Genomic DNA, 20,187 nt, shown 5'->3' with positions numbered 1-20,187 from the left:
TTCAATAAGGTCACCTCTTAGTCGTCTTTGTTCTAGTGTGTATAAGTTCAGGGCTTGAAGCCTTTCTGTGTAAGGGAGGCTTTTCAACTGTGGCACCAACTTGGTAGCTCTCCTCTGTACCTTTTCTAAAACTAGCTTGTCTTTCTTTAATCCAGGGTTCCAGGCTTGAACACAATACTCCAAATGTGGCCTTATGTAGGTCTTGTACAGAATTGAAAAGCTGTCGACATCTATGTACTTAAAGGATCTTCTCACGACTCAAAGACTGTTCATACCCTTTAGTGCAGCTTTCGTACATTGTGTGCTCTGCTTGAAGTCATTGGATATAAACACTCCAAGGTCTTTCTCTATGTCAGTTGTGCCCAAGGTTGTCTCGCCCATGTGATAGTTGCAGTGTGGATTGCCTGATCCAATATGCATAGATTTGCATTTATCAGCATTAAAACGGAGCAGCCATTTTTCTGACCATTTCTGGAGGTTGTCTAAGTCGCACTGAATCTTTGCTGCATCTTCTACTTTATTTACAGTGCTGTATAATTTGGTATCATCGGCAAACATTTTGATGTTACTATCACGTGGTCTGGTAGGTCGTTGACGTACAAAATGAATAAGATGGGTCCCAGTACCGACCCCTGGGGGACGCCGCTCATTACATCAGTTGAGTTTGACGACGCTCCTCCTACAGACACTTTTTGAGTTCTCCCGGTCAAGAAGGATTTGATCCAATTGGAAACTTTTCCATCATAACCATATGCTCGTAGTTTTTCTAACAGCCTTTTATGTGGGACCGAATCAAACGCCTTCTGGTAATCCAGGAATATAATGTCAACAGCCTCGCCTTCGTCCAGACTGTTTGTGATGTCTTCAAAAGTCTCCAGTAGATTGGTAAGGCATGACTTGCCTTGCATAAAACCATGCTGGCACTCTTCAAAAATATTTTGATTCTTTGCGTGCTCTAACATTCTTTCACGTATTATAGTTTCCAAAATCTTACAGGGAATGCAGGTGAGACTAACAGGTCTATAATTGCCAGCCTTGGTTTTAGAGCCCTTCTTGAAGATCGGGGTTACTCTTGCTATCTTCCAGTCAATCGGTAGTTCACCGCTTTCAAGAGATTTCCTAAATAGCAGGAAGAAAGGCCTTGCTAGTTCTTGGCTGCACTCCTTTAGTATCTGGGGGTGAATGTTGTCAGGTCCTGGGCATTTGTCTGGGTTTAAGGCGTCGAGCCTCTTCTTAACTTCATCCTCTGTTAAAACAATGTCACTTAGGAAGCAGTTAATCCCAACTTGCTGATCCATCTGTGGCAATCCTCCATCCGGTTCATTGGTGTAGACAGAATGGAAGAACTCACTTAGAATTTCTGCTGCATCCTGGTCTGTATCAGTTAAGTCTCCGTTCGGTTTCTCGAGTTGTGATACTCCCACTCTAACTTTTTGCTTGTTCCTAATGTAGCTGTAAAATGCCTTGGGTTTCTGCTTAAACTGTTTCATCAATTTATGCTCGAATTCAGCTTGTGCCTTTCTCACTAACTTCCTTGTCTTGTTGTTTTGCTTTTTGTACTCAACATAGTCACGACAGTTTTCAGTCCTTCTGTATTTCTGGTACAGTGCATATTTCTTCTTGATAGATTTCTTGACGCTTGATTTCAACCATTGAGGTTTATACTTCTTATCTTTCTGAAGTGGAACGCTATCCTTTACTGCTTGATCGTAGTTGTCTTTCAATAATTGCCATGCTTCTTCACATGTTAAGTCTTCCATCTCATCTTCCCAATCGATACTTCTAAAATGATTCTTCATTTGGTTGTAGTTGGTCTTATTAAAGTTACGCCTCGGAAGGTTCCTGTCTGTCGATGTGATGCCAGAGTTGCAAACATAAGTCCAAACAAGACCTACGTGATCACTTTTACCCAGTGGAGCTAGCTCTTTCAGATTCTCGACCATGAATTGTTCATTCGTAAAGACCAAATCCAATAATGACGATCGTTGTCCCTCTCTGTGACGGGTAGGCATTCTCACATGTTGAACGAGGTACAGATCTTGGAAAATGTCAAAAAATTTGGTGGCTGGGTGATTGTCGCTGGCGTTGACACTTTGGTTATCCCAGTCAATTTCTTTAAAATTGAAATCCCCCATTATCAGGACATGCGAGACTTTTATGGTATCGGTCAACATCAGTTGTTCCATTCGCGCATCATTGTTAATGTCTGTACTGCTGGGACTTCTATAGCAGACCCCAACTAACAGTGTGTCTTTCCTGTTCAGTTTTACTTGGCACCAGATAGAACTTTCCAATGTAGGGTTAATTAGTTCATTACATCTCACTGCTTTTAGCTCATTGTGAATATACAGTAATACTCCTCCACCTATTGCAGATTTCTTGTCCTCTCTAAACAGTGTATACCCATCAAGTGTGATTTCGCTATCCAGTACACTCTCGTTGCACCATGATTCGGAAATGCCAATAATTTTTGGTTTCCAAATGTCAACTACCGCTTGTAGCTCATTGAACTTGTTTAGCAAACTATTAGCATTAGTGTAGTAGCAGTTCATGAAGAACCGTGCTTCTGTACAGTTTTTTGACTCTGGGTCACTGTGCTCTGTGTAGGGTGCAGCTGTGTAGGTGCGTGTGCTTCTATTTACATGTGCATCTGTGAAACCTTTACTTGGTTCCTGTTTCTCCTGACGCAGTGCATTCTCTGTCATGGGCTCGAAAATTGGAGTTTGGTCTCCTTATGCCTTTGACCACCTTTCCACCTCTAATTATAAGGCTCTCTTCTCCCATAGAACGCCTGGTTCTTAGCTCCTCTCGCAGCTTCCTGTTCACCTCCCTTTCTTTTGGTGTCAGGTCTGGAGTGATGTATATTCTTCCAAACATCTCATGCCCCTTCAGTTGCTTTGCTTTGGCTAGTGTATTCTGTTTTACTGATGTACTGTCTATTGTTACTCTCAAAAGTCTTGGTTTACTTGACTCTGCGTCTCTTCGGCCTAGTCTCACCGGTTGATCTACTTGCACTTTTTCGTCAACCTGTAGGTAGTTAAGTACTTCTTTTACTTCATGAATGTCATGCATTTTCTTGTCTTCAACATTTTCACTCTCTGCTTCTGCGATGTTATGGAAAATAAGATTGAACTCTCTCTTCTCTTTTTCCTTCCTCTCATCCATGTAGTTGCCGACTTTTTCTTCAATTACAATGTCTAAGTTTTCCTCCTTCTTGGCTAGTACTTCTACCATTTTTAGCATGGTTTCAGAAACTTTATCTAGTTTGCGAGTCACCTCCGTGAGTTTGTCGTCGTAGGCTTGGTTTGTTCTTTCTATCCCATCTGGTTTTGTACCTTGTCCCTGCAGCATTTTCGCAACTTCTCCTGTACACATGTTACAGAACCACATCAAGTTCTGACCCGCTTTCTCAAGTACTTTATATTCTTGGTTGCTTATATTAGCACATGCCTGGTGTATCCATTTCATGCACTTCTGACAACTTATCGCCCTGTCACAGTCTGATACTTCTTCAGAACACACCATGCATTCAGTGGTTTGTGCACTAGATGCACCTTTGGATGTTACGCCTGCCGCCGTGTTGTTTACAGCTGTGGGCTGGACGCCGCCATCTTTGGATTTTCCGCGGGTCCCATGTAATTTTTTTACACTCTCATTTTCAGATACAGACTTCTGTTTGGTATTTGTCTTCATAGTGAATGATAGGTATGGGGTCAAATACAAGCAAGGCCTTAATTACTCCCAACAAACCGTAATAGTTCCTCTTCTTTTCAGCAATTTTCAACCAGCAGAATCGGCAGCTCAGAAAAACACCACACCATCTTGAACAGCGCCCTCAAAGGTAGTATTAACTTTGATGGCTGAATAATGTTTAGCCACTGAACTGGTTGGAAGTCCTCAACTAATAATTATATTGTGATTGTACATAAGATTGTGACGGCTTCAAAGTATTGGTCAACTGAATTGAATGAAAGTCTTCACTGAAAAATAATCTTTTAATTGTACATTCACTTGTGACAACTCAAGTGAATTTGATACTAAGATTTGAAGATCCCTATGCACTCAATATACCATTTTACGATAAAAAACTGCATCCAAAAGAGCAGTGTTGGAATCTCAGCTAGGTCATTAATTCGCATGACTCTTAAAGGAACACAAACGTTGCCTTCAGATTTCACGAAATCTCACGTTTGAGGGTGTTCCTTATACTTATTAAGAGTTGTTCTTGCAATAAAACACATTTAATGTGTTATAATTAGTGAATGGTAACTAAAAAAACAAACACTGACCTCTGACCCTGAAACATGTCCCGCGAAATGATACGTTTTTTAAGCCGTCAAAACGATCGTCCGTTTATGCGCGATGAACACAGTTAGACTGGCGCCATAGCCGATGGCCTGGTAAACCTACCAGATGAACTTGAGGTACATTGTAACATACCGTTCTCTACCTCGCGACGTTGTGTGAAATGTAAACACACCATTTGCTGTCAAAATGGATCGCCGAAAAACACACAGATTCAGCGACTTGCTCTACGCAAACAGATGATTAAAGCAACGTCCAAAATGAAGAAACAGGCACCTCGCCAACCAGGGCAAGAATAATGTAATGGAACATGGACTAGCCGAGAGAGAGAGAACGGACCGTGACTTGTTTATACCCAATGCAATGTTAGTAAGTTATTATTGTGGACATGACACGCAAATTCACAGCCATGACAGCCGCAGCACTGTCAAACCATGGAGGTAGACTGGTCAAACCAATAGTTTGGCATGTGTGAGTTGTGAGAGTATGTACATGTACTACGACAAGTTTACATGTAATTTTGTATATCTATTCACTCGGTGCATAGATGGGGGTGGGGATTTGAATCGAGTGTCCAGCATCCTAATGACTTGGCAGAGTTAAAAGAGTTGTTTATCTGGCTGGGAAGGGAAGGGCTTTTGTAAAAAAGTACATTTAAAAAAAAGTACAGATTTATTAAATGTTTTTTTGTATGTTTTTAACAGTTTACCCAAAATATTGTACCCAAGTCAACTCGTACCCAAGTCAACCCGAATTCTTTCAAAGAAGTGTGACCTTTCAAACAATAACAAATAAAATTGTCAAGAACTAATAAGTTATATCAATGGTTATCAATTTCTTGTTGAAGGTACTATGTGAGCAGATGCCAGGACTTGGCGTAAACATCTTGGAGACCTCATCAAACCCGGCACCTCCAAGTCCACATCATCCACCTCCGCAAAGCTCTTGCCAAGCTGGTGTGTTTGTACCAACTGTAGGGAGATGCCAACACAACAGGAGAAGTCATGTTGCCAACAAAGGCTGGATGAATGCTTCTCAACCTTGGCAGTAAGAGACTGATTATTTCATACTGTCAATGACATGTGCATGTATAACAATATACACATGTACATTGTACTGTCAAAGCAGTCCAGTTTTGTTACATGATATTTTGATATGTGTCCCCCCCCCAAAAAAAAAAAAAAAATGGAAACAAAGTAAATGTGTAAACATTTAATCAGGAAACACAAATTTAAGCTTTCATTCATTGTAATTACTTGTAAACAGCCTCTTTCGCCAACGTTGCATTACCAAAACACTTCATGCTGAACAGCCACATCCCAAATTTTAATAACATCATGTCTTTGACCAGCAGCCGATTTCACAAAACTTTACGCAACTGCGTAAGTCCACTTGTGCAACATTTTAGAGCAACTTGCGCCATAAACGTTGCGCAAATGGACTCACGCAGTTGCATAAAGTTTCGTGAAATCGGCTGCAGGGAGGTAATATTTGCAAAAATGTCACTTTAATGAATCAACATCAAGTGCATGGGTTTTATATTCCATATACATGTACAAATAACCATTGTATTTTGTTTATTGTTTCAAAATTGTTTGTGTTTATATTTGAAAAGATCTTGAGGCACCCTGTTCTGGACCACCATTAGAGTCACTGTTGTCACCTCCATTAGCTTCTTCTTCAATGACATATAAACTTTGTTTTTCAGCTTCAAGTTGGTTGCTTTACACAAAACCTGGCTGTTCTAACCAAGGTGAGAATACTAAATTATGAAGCAGAAAATTGGCTGTTTACTGCCGCAAATTATATACTTTGAAAACAACGCATTCACTTCATGTACAAAAATTAGTCAATAACAAGTCAATAACAAAAGCGCCCGTCTATACCATGGGCTGAATGAGGAATCAGCTCATTCAGCCCATGGTTTAGACGGGCACTTTTGATGATGCAGTGAATCATACCTTCTTGCTTCAACGAATGTCAGACAGACTTGGATCAACATCAGGCACACTAAATTGGTTTCCATCCTACCTCACTGATAGGATGCAGCAATACGTGTGAATGATTTGCTCCCATCACCATTCAACCTCTCCTGTGGTGTTCCCCAAGGTTCCGTGCTGGGCCCATTTTGTTTACCATCCTTCATCATTGGGAGACTTGGCAACACGATATGAACTTTGTTACCTTTATTAAATTCATCTAATTCTACCGTTCCCTGTTTGGGAGTTGGAGAGTGTGTTGCTAAGATTCAAGAATGGATGGTGCTAAACAGACTCAAGCTGAACAATGATAAGACTGAATTTTTGCTTATTTTAAGATTCATCAACCAAGCATTGATTTACCTAACTGTACTTTCCTGCCCAAGGATCATGTTCGCAACCTCGGTATCATCTTCAACTCATCACCTCGGTTTGCAAGGCTGCGTATCATCAGCTGTACAACATAAAACTAAACAAAAAGCACCTCATGAAGCAGCAGCAACTGCAATTCAAGCTTTCGTCACCTCACGCTTGGCCTCATGTAATGCTCTGCTGCATGGTCTTCCACAGTGTGCAATATCTCGCCCCCCAACAAATTCAGAATATGGCTGCAAGGATTCTTGCTGGTACTAGATATCACACCAGTTTTTAGATCCTTACACTGGCTGCCTGTACATATAACTCGCAGGATTCATTACAAATTGTATCCTATCATCTACAAAGCCTGCCAAAACCTTTGCTCTCGATACCTTTAAAAAAAAAAATATGCTAATGCCATATACTCCTGCCAGAGTTGTTGACTCCAATCAAGTGACTTTGACTCGAGTCGGACTTGAGTCGCTATTTTTTTGACTTGCGACTTGACTTGTACATGTTACTTTCAGCACTGACTTGTGTAACTTGTGACTTGACATGGTCTTGCATTAAAATGCCATGTGACTTGACTTTAAACTTCCCAAAAATAACATGTTACACACATGTAACAACTAAGTCAGAAGCTATTGACTAAAATGATAAAGTAAAAATGTTTACGTCAAGTGTGGCCAGAGACTTTGCTTGTCTGGTCTGCCCCCTTTAGCATCAGTCACATAAAATCATGGTTTTCTATAAACATGCTCCAGCTAAACGACAACAAAACGGAAGCTCTTCATATCACGTCCAAACATCGACACCGTAACGCAATCCAGAGCATACATATTGGCGAGTTGCAGATCACCACTGGAAACAAAGCTCGTGACCTCGGGACAATCATCACTACTGACCTTTGCATGAAAAATCAAATCAACAACATTTGCCGTTCCTCGTCACTAGCCCTCCATAAAATCGGAAGGATACAGAATTATCTTGACCAACATACCACTGAAAGGCTGGTCCACGCTTTCATCTCATGCCGTCTGGGTTTCTGCAACAGCCACCTCCATTGTTTTCCAATCGCTCAAATCTCAAACATATCCACCCTGCTGGGTGTTCAAGGTGCAGTGTAAAAAAAAAAAAAAAACACCAAAACAGACACAACTAAATTAGTCCTTGAAAACCTGTGACAAGTTTTGAGAAGAGATTTGAATGTTGTGGTACAAAGACAAGTTCTAAGATTAAGTGGTGTGGCCAGATGCGTGGGGCAGCTGAAGAAAAAGACCTGTCACCCCATGAGTGTCAAGCCTTGGGTTCAATGAGGAGAAGCATGGAACTTGATCAAAGATTCCTTGATGGAGTGTTAACTTGAAGAAGTTCAGATATATAGCATGTATAGTGGGGAGCCTTGCTATTGAGAGCTTTGTGGACAATGAGCATCAGCTTGAGATGATTCGTTGAGAAATCGGGAGCCAGTGAAATTGTTTCAGAATGGGGGTGATAGAACAAGATTTTCTAGACAGTGTCACAATGCGGGCAGCAGTACTTTGGAGGCGTTGAAGTCGGGAAATCTGGTTGTTAGGAAGACTATAGAGAAGAGCATTGCCGTTGTCAAGACGAGAAGTAACAAATGCATGAATGACCTTTTCAGTGGCACTTTTGTCCAAGTACTTGCGAATCTTACCTATATTCCTGATGTGATATGATGACAGACGAACAATGTTGTTGATGTGTGGCTGAAGTGTCATCGATGAATCAAAAATAACCCCTAAGTTCAAAGCTTCAGCGAGGGAGCTATCCGAGCATCACCGATGGAAATGTATGGCACTGAAACCTTTGTTAACTGTTGACGTGACCCGAATAGAAGGAACTCTGTCTTGTCATCATTTAACTTCAGGAAGTTTTGTTGTGTCCAACGTCGAATCTCTTGGTTGCATTTCTCAAGTCTTGCAATAGATGCATTGGCGTTTTCTTGAGAAGATTTAAACGTGATGTACAGCTGAATGTCGTCTGCGGCTTCTGTCCCGTGAAAAGGCTTGTATGCTGACTGGAACACGTCAGACAGGTTGAAAGTATTAATGTGATCAGATATTTTAAGTTCGCAACCGGTCTGTAGTTTTTAAATATCTCCTTGTCCAGATTTGGTTTCTTGATGAGCGGCCTGATGTAGGAAACTTTGAGGCTATCGGGGAAACAACCGGAACTGAGAGATTCGTTTACAAGCTTAGTGATGTAGGGTACAAATATATCAATGTTTTGCTTTATCATGGATGTTGACAATGGATCCAGCTCACCGGATTTTGAAGGAGATTTCATAATAACCCTCTGAATCTCAGCAACGGTGGCAGGCTCAAACACAGATAGTCTACACTCTGGTTGAAAAATTTGGCAATGTAAGTGGATGGAAGGACAGGGGTTTTGGGTTTGAGCAACAACTTACCAATTATCTTGAAAAGCTTATTTTGATCTCCTGAGGATTCTTGTACTTGAGATGAATAATGGGTGATCTTTGCCTGGTTGATCAAATTCCTAAGTATTTTACATTGATTGCGATATTTTTGTCGTTGTGTTTCCAATTTGCCGTTTTTCCACCACTTTCGCCCCAGTTGACAACAGATCTTTCTCCCTGTACCATATCATCATTGAACCAGGAGACTCCCTAAGAAAACTTTAGAAAGTCACATGTTGGCCATTTGAATCTCTTTCAGGTCTGTATACAATGACAAGGTGAGCAGATTTAGAGTTTAAGGAAACTTCAGCATGAAGAGATTCAAAAGTTGTGTACTGGACGTCATTAATTTTCACAGAGACAGATAAAGTAGATCTGTACAGTATTGCAACTCTTCCACGGGTCTTGTTGGTTCTTGGGATGTGATAAAAGTAGTAGCCAGCAGGGGTACACTGACGAGTTGTTAAGTTGTCATCTGGTCTCAGCCACGTTTTTGAAACAGCAACAAGGTCCAGATCTTTTTACAGAACAAAATCAGCAAAATCGTCATATTTGTTACAGATGGACTGCGTGTTCAGAACACAAAGGCTGAGTTGAGATTTGGCTGGAGTCACTGGTGCTGGAACAGATGGGAGTGTAACTTCACGGTGACCAGCTTTTTGCCACAATGAGTAGGTCGGTTAGGTCGGTAAACAGTGCTGGGATTTACAAAAAGGCCAAGGTTCTGCAATGTTAATATACAGGAAGGCAGCAGAGTTGTAGCACGTGTGGGTGAAGCATAACGGAGACTGAGAAGCTTGTTACGTGAGTAGGAATTTGCAGAGTTTGGACTAGCTTCTGCTGAGTTTGGGTTATTTTCACCTTCAGGTCTGGGATTTACAGCAATGTCACCAAAGATCACAATTTCATGACTCTGTTTAACCGTAAGCAAAAAATTGACAATTCAGAAGTGCGGAAATTTTGGCTTCCATAAAGCGTATTTCACAGCTTAGCAGGGATGTTTTTACTTGTGCGGGGGAAAACTCATCGTACGTAACCTTTGCTTCGAAGCCTGCACAGATATTTCAGCGCTTGCACAGAAAGCGGAGAATGGTGAGTGTATGCACAGAGTTTAGTTGAAAGCAGAGCCATCATTAGCTGGTCGATCATTAGCTGGGCCGTGTTCGTACAGAAGTGGGTTTATGGTTTGCTTCACTAATATGTGAAGTGAAATTCCTCGTTAATAGGAGGCCTACATGTATATGAGGGGAAGTTTAACTTGACATTGCATAAATCTTGCATATTGAATTGATATGTCTCCTTAGAGCGCCCCCTATCCGCCGGAGTAGGAAAGGCATGTACAATTACAAAATTGTGAGAGTTAAATACAATTTGTGTTTTTAAACACACATTATTTCACTAAGAGTTACTCCAGTCCATCGAAACTAATCAAGGTACAATTAATTGACAAGATAATTAACAATGAGAAATAGGAACCAATGGCTAGCTGGCAAATTGTGCCGTGATTGCATAATCACGGCTATGTGAAGACTGCCTTGATGGGAATCCTAAACGGAGAAAGGATAACATACGTTCTAACAGGGCGCAATCACGGCTACATGTATGTGAAGACTGGCTCCCTTGAAATGGGAATCTTAAACGGAGAGAAACTTCTCTTCAAAATTCAAATTTATTAGAATGAAAAACACATCTTTGCTTATACTGTACGACGTCATCGGGTGTCAAATTAAGGTACTTAAAGCTAATGAGTTTTTCTTTGCAGCACCATATCTCAAGAAGTACACAGCTGATTTCAAATCTTTTTTCCTTCAGTAATAGACTCCTTAGGCATTCTGAGACTAGCCTTGGGTAACCGTGACCCCGAGATGAACTTTACTTCCGGGTCAACCGAAAGTGGGACCATATCTAAAGAATTACACAACAGATTTCAAACTTTGTTTCAGTTATAGACTCCTATAACTTTTAAGCATTACATATTATTTTTGAAAAACCGTGACCGAATCTTGACCTCTACTTCCGGGTTTACTTCCGGGTTAACCGGAAGTGGGACCAGTTCTCAAGAACTACACAACCGATTTTCAAACATAGACTCCTTTTAGGCCTAGATGAGATTAGCCTTGGATAACCATGACCCCATGTAGACCTTTACTTATGGGTCAACCGGAAGTGGGACCATATCAAGAACAACACAACAATTTTCAAACTTTGTTTCAGTTATAGACTCCTTATTAGGCATCTATACTATTAAAGCCGTAACCTGCACCATCTTGGATTGAAATTAGAAGCTCCAGTGGCATGGCATCCTTGTGGAATTCAACACAGTTGTGTCGTTTCAGACGACGGGTTGCAAGTTACAAAACCCTGACCCGAACTCCCTCTTACGAGTTGTCTGATTGGCTGGAGTCACGAGCGATATCTCCTTACATGTGTGGTTGTCTGGTTTTGATAAGGGCCACCTGTTGGTCGAAGGGGGAAGCCGTATGATTGGCTGGAGTCATGAGCGATATATCCTTCAGGCATGCAACTGCCCGTTGAAAAAAAGAGGACAATTTTCAAAGGCACAACGCAAGTGCGGAGTGAGGCAGCCGAAACACCACGGGACATGATACCCACAACCCTAAAAAATGTTGAGGTTTATTATGCTCTTAGGTGCATTTTTAGCATGTACTAGGCTTATTTTACATGATTGTAGTTGTACACTAAGGGGGGAAACCGTAGGCTGCACACAGAGTCACCTCTTTAGGTTTGAAGTGGGTGGCAACCAGAGGGACTCATTGATGTTTCGCAGAGTGGTAAATGGCATTGTGTATATACCATTTTGTACAGGGGGGTTTAATTTCGCGTGTTAAATAAAAAACATTAGGCTTTAATACATGCATCTGTTACATATGTGTTTATTACAATTAAGTCACTCATGTAGGCCTACCCAACTCTCCAGCATTTTTTTAACGCATCAAACAGCAACCCATTGTTGTGAAACTTTATTTGTTCCATTTAACTCTGCACCATTAGTGGTACAGTCCATATGTCATCCCCCACACACAGAGCGTATACACGCAACAGTTGAAACATTTTCAAAAAGAAAGTGAATACATTACTGATTCTTTTCATATACATTGTATAGGTTTTGCCAGTTAAACCTACAAAAGAGTACATGAAATCACCGTTAAAGAATAGTATGCTTTCATAGTTACGATTTTTGTGAAACGGCTGTTTTGAAGCTGTAAACGAACATTCCATTCAAAGTTCTGAAGCAACAAAACTGTTAGAACACAGTTTGGTCAGGACCCAGGATGTAGATTTTGCCAAATCCGTTTTGTATTAAGCAATCGGCCGTCAGGTTTTATTAACGAAAGAGCCTTCATGTGCAGCTGAATCGGGTACTTTTTACAAATTTCTCCATACAAAATTAACCAAACTTGCTTACAAACCCTTAAAACAACAAGGCAAATGTTTTCTGACAGTGAATTAAGTGAGTGGATGTAGGGGTAGCTGGCCTACAAACCCTCAAAATAACTAGGCAAATGTTTTCTGAAAGTTAACTAAGTGAGAGAATGTAGGAGTAGTTATTAAAGACCAACAAAATTACCGTTTCTATTATTTTAGTTTGTATAGGGTTCCACAGATAGTTATGATAACATATAAAATTGGATGTTTTATCAGGGGACTTCGTCACGCGGGGCGCGCGCCCCGGCGGATGTTGACCAGAAAGTTTAGGCCTACATGTACATGAGAATTAATTGATATGAGGATAAACTAAAAACTAATGAGGCCGACGCTCTGTTACTCCCAAAAGCGGTGGTAAAAACAGTAGATTAGATGTTGCACAGCATGTTCCGAAAACTCAGACAACTTGCGTTGCTCAGACAACTTTGTATGCGTCGTTGGACGTACGCTCAATAAATCACGATGAATGGGGCCTTAGATTATAAAATCGTGTACACGTTATTGGAAACAAAGCAAAAATCATTCAACAATTATAGCAACCAATCATTAAATATATTTATTTTCAATACAATTTTGCAAAAATTGACTTTGTTGTTAAAGTCCATACCAACTGGCGCGTTTTTGTTTTATCTGCTGTATACCAGAACTTCTTCGAAGCTTCCTGTGATTATGAGTTTGTTTAAACGAGGGTACCACGTACAAGCCTTTTTAGTCAGATATCTCCTCTGCTATTAGCAGCGGTGATTATTGTTGAGGGGGGAGACCAGACTTAGACCACTCAAATCCGTGGCTATCAGTGACTATGGATTGGTTGCTAAGGGAACCAAATACCACTGCTGATTCCAAATTCAGCGTGTTATACATTGTCCGATTGGCCCATCTCCATATAAATTAACCAAACTGGACGTACTGTACAGACCCTCAAAATAACAAGGCAAATGTTTCACAAAGTTCGTAACTATAATGAAAGCAGTTTGGGGGGGACTCAGGATGTACATTTTGCCAAGTGTAACTGATTTATACCAAATGTGCTCAACACAATAAAAATAAGTGTGTCATTGGAGCAGTGTACGTGCTATATTTTTAGTCGACTAAGCATTATTACCCTTACAGGCATCTTAGCTGGGAAATACTCAGAGCAGTGGATAGAATTGATACAATGACAAAAGCCGATTGAATTAAAACTATGCGTTAAAGAGGCGAAACATAATCCACATTACGGACGATGCGTTGGCCCGCTCGATCAACACTAAAATATTACGAAATACCCTACATATCATGCCAACCTTGTAATTTTTTTTTGAGTACCACATTATCGCAGCGGCATAAACATGATCGCCCAGTGCACACGACATATGGCACAATGCTTACGGTCAGTCAGCAAAAAACCATGGACCACTTCATTTTAGATGAACCATTCATTTAATGTAATTATATATCATATTCACACAAAATACAGGCTACTTCATAAAAAAAAAGTTGTATCATGATATCAGTGGTTATTTTAGGGGTGGTTGATGTGGCCTTTTCTGACTTTTTGTGCTCGTGACCTTAACAGTCTGGGAAAAAAATGAAAAAGAAATAACCAGTTGACTGCTGGAACCATGTTCCAAATGCCTAGATCAAGGATTTAAAACTGAAGGAGTGAAGGGGCAAAAAGTTTTATTTTATTTTTTTTTTTATCACAAAAAAAATTGGCCAGGGGTTTCCCTACGAGCGGTGAGCCCATTTTGACACATTTCTGATCCATAACATATATTAATTTCATTGACAAGCTCTGTTGAACAATGTTCCTACATTATTAGTAATTTAAACTCGGAATGCAAATATTATAACTTGGTATCCATCTTTGGTTGCCCAGTAAACGGACAAACGACAGCCCACCGTAGAGTTTTCCAGTTCCACTCCAATTCAGGCATGCTTCAATTCATCATTTGTTTCCCTTATTAGGCTTATACAAAGATTACAGGCCATCAAATTCCCATTATTCTCCCCAAATTCTCTGGAGTTGGGAAAAAATCGTGACGTAAATAATAACATGAATGCTACCTCCTGACCTAAACCGCTGCCGCTCTTTGAGATGTCTAAATGTCAAAGTGTGTGCACTGCCGACTGCACACGTGCACTGTGCAAAATGCATTATTTTCCACGTTGAGGAAGAAACTTCTTTGGAGCATGCATTCTTTTTTTTCCGGTTGGAGGAGTACTTTTTCCCCCATCACTGACACTTCGCCTTCGATCAGCGTCCATGTTGCATAGTATAAACACACGGCGACGCGAACGAATTCGAGCCAAACACGTGCGTTGTGTGCACGTACATGTACATGTACATCCATGCATTTAAGGCTGTACATGTACTATACCAGGTTGACCGAACTGGTATGCACCATTCCCACCCCTTCTGTTACGCATTGGTTTATTAGTTATCCAGCGGGAGTAAGAATTTAAAAAATAATTCTAAGCACAACCTCTTTTTTATCGAAGCGCATAGTGTTCACTCAAATGTGGGGTGTATGGGGTGTTTTTGATCTGTTGTTTTTGCACTTGGGGTCGAACGAATAACAGTTGATTAAATTGAGAACAAAATTGTCTGTTCGTGCTGCAATTTTAAAACACCGCGATATAGATTTAGCTTTTTGCGTACGTTCTGCAGAATATCTCGTACCACCGTACTCAGGGGTGAAAATGCGAGCATGGTACGCAAAATGCGTACAGGTTGGCAGGTCTGCAAGTACCATCATTGCCAAGTATACCCATCCCCAATATTAAAGCTCCATTCCAGAAACAAACACCAATTCCTTTAGTTGGAGAACGCAAGAGAGAAGGTGAGGAGGGGAGGCGACGCGTCGCGACGTTTCACAACTAAGTTGTGCACGCTCAACAATTAGTTTTTATCAAAATACAACATTAATGACAAATTTCCATACCGATTATAAATACAATTTCTAATCCAATCCTACGAAATGATTATTACCTGTAAGAATACCTCCCTTACCCCCACATTACCTTTTACAACATTTGTATACTTTAATCCTCCTCATCTAGCGGGGTGCCGCGCGAAGCGCGGCATCCCGCTAGTTAAATATTATTTTTGAAGAAACGTGACCCCATATTGACCTCTACTTCCAGGTCAACCGGAAGTTGGATCATTTCTCAAGACCTACACAACCTATTTTCAAAACAAATTCAGTTATAGACTCCTAAAGCATATGAGATTATTCTTGGGTAACCGTGACCCAATGGTGACCTTTACCTATGGGTCAACCGGAAGTGGGACCATATATCAAGAACAATACAAACAAATTCAAACTTTTGTTCAGTTATAGACTCCTTGGTCATTGAAGCACATAATCCTAATCAACTGGTGTATTTTTTGATGTTCTAAAGCAGGCTGTCATCACATCCATCCTCAAGAAACCATCTTTGGATATTAATCAATTGAAGAACTACAGACCATATATTCTAGTATACCTATGATGTGGTCTTAAAGTCATTGAAAATTCTGAAAACTGAAGAAACATCTGTAACGTCTGAAAGTCCTACCCAAGGGAATGAAATATCTGCGCCAAAGAAATATATATGTCTCTGACATGGCAACTCCACTCCTTGATCTAGTTCATTGACCACAAGCTGTCCTGGAAACCTCATGTTGATTATTTATGTAAAATTGTTGCTTGTAACATTGGCATTGTATCTCCTTGTATAACACTTTGGTTTTGTCCTACATAATTATGGCATTTTATCTTGGGGTAATGCTTCTAGAAGTGATGTTCACAGAGTTCTCTTTATACTCCCATTATCTAGCCCATATTGATCCTCTCTTAAATCAAATCAAAACTTTTAGGGTCAGTGACAATTTTAATCATCAATTGTGTATTCTTGTTCAAGTTGGGCCACCACAGTCTTCCCAATAGCCCGGCCTCTTTGGTCACTATAAATTGTTCCCTTCATTCTTACTCCACTCGCCAAGAATTTACCCATACCAACCTTTCTAAACAAAACATCATGTTCACATCCGAAACGATTACAAACACCACATTCTTAATAATTACAATGTGTCTTTATGGCTTTGCTGGTTTTTGATGTGATTAGTTTGCCGACTTAATTTGAGTTTTTCTTGATCATTATTTACCAGTTCATTTGTTCAGTTTTATTTAGGCCCTACTTGCTAATTGGGGTTTGTTCACCTCCTTTTATCTTTGCCAAAACCGTAGTTCACATTGTAACACATGGAAGTTCCATTCCAAGGTGAGGGATGTAGCTTACTGAGTGAAAGAAGACTATTGACAAATACCTCACGTATATTTAGGCACAATGAACTAACCAAACATCAAAACAACAACTATCTCCTGCCTATAGTGTTAGGCTCACTACATTACACACACATGTATAACTTACCGTGATGTTTCCTGAAATGCCGCTGAGTTGTGACTGTACAAAGATACCATATGCCGTTAACGGCCTCTTAGGCCTCTCCAGCTTGGTCAGTACCTAAATAATAATACAAATAGTGAAAACCAGAAAAACGACATGGTCAAACATGTACAATTTCGCCAGCTAATCAACAGATTTGCTCCATTTTTACCACTTTCGAAAATCATGGCACAAATTCTATGAACACGAACTTAATCCTCAATGTCTAATGAATAACACTCAAAACCCCATTGAGAAAATATTTTGAGAAAAAAGGAGCGAAACAGTCACAAATGTCCCAGGTTGATATGTCGCATCGCCTTTTTGTGACTTCCCGATATGTTCAACGCTTCATTTTTTGGTCACCAAGCGCTGAACCGCAGGTACCAACCAATTGAAATGACGAACTGCCGAGCCGTGTTGGACTAAACCATTCTGTAAAAGGGGTGTTATAAGGCAGTGCCGCAGTGCGTGTGCGCTGTCCGTTTATTATGCCGGTCATTCACACATATAGCGCGCACGCACTGTCGCACTACCTTGTAACAGTTCCTCAATCCAATTGGGTAGTACCTGCGGTTTAGCGCTTAGAATTTGTGTCATGATTTCTGAAAGTGGTAAAATTGAGCACTCTGTTGACTAGACCATTTCACCCTTTACAAGTCGCGTTTGGCTCGTAACCCTCCAGCTCCGCCGTCAGGAGGAGGGTTACGTTATCGCAACTTAAGCGACCTAGTTAAAATTGTTGTTTGAGTTTGAGTCTGATGAGAGAAACATGAATGTCCTATAAATGGGTAAAGGTAGTCATGAAAATCTGTAATGCATCATTTGGTTCAACAAACTTCAGAACTAACCAGTCTTCATGTTTTAAGCTATTTTTAGTTTAAGTACTAAATGTCATAAGCAATCAACAAAATGAAATGACATTCTTCTCAGACTCATCTCTGTATAAACCTTAAACTGGAAAACTTTAGGAAACTTGTAAACTTGTTAGGACACAGAATCTCAAAATATAGAGAATCAAACACACTCTTCTCTTACATGGTGCAACTGTTAATTTGGATTTAAAACTTGTGCATGTTTTGTGATGAATGAAATAGAACAAAAAAGCACTAAAATGCAATTAAACAGAAAAGGGGATTCTTCATGGGACTTTAAGAAATGCAGATAGAGTAACAGGTTCCCTTAATAACGGTAGATTGATCCAAATCATTGGCCCAGCTACATGTACACTGAAAGCTTTTTGGCTTAGAACTTTGTTTGCTCAGGGAACATTCAAGCAAGTGATGTCAAGTGAACTTTAACAAACAGATGAAATGTTATGTACCTGTCTGTTTTTCTTGTTAATATTCATCAGTTTCTTTTGGTGCTTATGCTGAGCAATCATCTTTACATCTTCCTCCGTCAGACTTGCTTTAAAACCTGCCATTTCTTCATTGTAGTTTTCCATGAACTGTTTTGCTTGTGCTGTGTAAGACTGTAAAGAAATATTGATATATTATGTCTACAATGATCCCAAAACACAAAAACGGTTGACTATTTGCCTGAAAATTTATCACTAAAAAGCAAATAACTGTTGGTCACTTTTTTTCAAGGGTTTTTTCAAATTTTTTGGGAGAGGCTTAAGGCAGAATTTTTTTAATGTCAGACCAACTTTAGAGCCGAACAGCTGACATTTTTATCCAGCCAGACTTACCAGTGTGCAGACACATACCACATCCGCTTTGTTTCACTACTAAGAGATTAAACAGATTCCAGCAAACATGCTTCTTTCTAGGGGTTAATTAGTACCCCCTCCCTATTCCAGAGCTTTGTCCTGCTGTGACACAAATGGGGTACATGTATACTAGAATGGACAGACTGCCACCATTGTTTTCCATTATATTCAGTTTAATGGGAGGGAAGTCTGAGCCAGTCGATCTGAGCATTGTGAAATTCAAGCAAACAAAGGCAAAATTTCTTCGGTAATTTTTAAATACCGAAGTGAAGTGGTTTGCAGCCTCAAGTTTCAAGCCTGTAGAGAGTCTTTCTCAAAGGCTACATGTACATGACAACACATCACACAGACAATATACTTGCCCAACAAAAGCAATCAAGTAGAAAAGAGTGAAAAGAAAGATGAAGAATGCAGTTCAATAGATCTGTAAATTCAGTACTTTCCCCGAGTCCTGTAAAAACAATTCACAGGCATATTACTCCGGTATAAGTTCCAACCTACAACCTTTGACATAAATTAACTCACAAGCCTTGGGAAAGTACTAAGTATATTAGGCCGCAAGGGATAATGATGTCAGAAGCGCTTCGGGCTGTGATAAGCGCAATATAAAAACTGATTATTATTATTATTACTATATACTGTTGTTTTTTTCAAAATATTCTCGTGCCCATCTGCGATGAAATGACAGGTACATGTACATCAGACTAAAATATATAATAACATATGGATTCCCAGGGACAAAGCTCAGACCTATTTTCCGATCAATGTCATTGATGTACATGTAGAGGTGAAAGTACACAAATGACTCAACTTTGGCACAGGTTGTCCCTAAAGCCTGGTTCATACTTCCTGCGAATGCGAAGCGAATCTAATGGCATTACACGGATTTCGCAAAAGTTGGACACAGTCCAATTGTTGCTAATTAATTTGCCAAAATCGTTGCCAAAATTTGCAGCGCATTTACGTTCGCCTTCAATCGCATTCAGTATGAACTGGGCTTTAGTCTGTCATTGGTGACACGCACAAACAAAGATTTTCTGTATTTAATTGGGAGTTGTACTAATTTGAGAAGTTTGAAGTCCTGCAAGTAAATTTCCTCCTTGAGGAGACAACTCCCATGGTTATCTTCATCATCAATGAACCACTTCTTGGAATAGTGGATTCCCTTCATGCATCGAGGCGTCTTCTGAATGCACCATCTTATTTTTGGATGGCTTGATGGCCAGGTAAATTTATCGCTCACTATACACTGTAGGTAGTCTATTGACATGATAAAAAAATTACATCTGAACACCATTGTTGCGACTCCACTACCAAGTCTGGAGCAACAATTTTCCCAAAGATGCAACAAGGCATATTAATTAATAAAGTCATCGCCTCCAAAACACCGCAGCCCGCATTGTGACATTGTTAACATAATCCTGTTGTATCAGCCCCATTCTGATACAACTTCATGGCTCCCCATCTCTCAATGATTCATCTTCAAGCTGGGTCATTTTTCACAAAGTTTTCATTCTTCAACACCTTCT

At 40.1% G+C, this 20,187-nt stretch overlaps 1 protein-coding gene across 1 annotated transcript in view; it reads right to left on the bottom strand.

Moving 5' to 3' along the window:
* Positions 1-20,187, bottom strand: part of LOC139952976 (transcription factor A, mitochondrial-like) — a 71,309-nt gene that overhangs the window by 17,697 nt on the left and 33,425 nt on the right. Inside the window, exons 4-5 of the mRNA XM_071952328.1 lie at positions 18,269-18,418; positions 16,930-17,022 (exon numbers count right to left, since the gene is read on the bottom strand). Coding sequence (XP_071808429.1) covers positions 16,930-17,022; positions 18,269-18,418 — 243 coding nt within the window. The remainder of the gene's footprint in view (positions 1-16,929; positions 17,023-18,268; positions 18,419-20,187) is intronic.

Source organism: Asterias amurensis, chromosome 21, assembly GCF_032118995.1.
Source record: "Asterias amurensis chromosome 21, ASM3211899v1".
Classification (NCBI taxonomy): Eukaryota; Metazoa; Echinodermata; class Asteroidea; order Forcipulatida; family Asteriidae; genus Asterias; species Asterias amurensis.
Note: the sequence above shows the minus strand (reverse complement) of the source record. Positions and strands in the feature narration are given on the sequence as shown.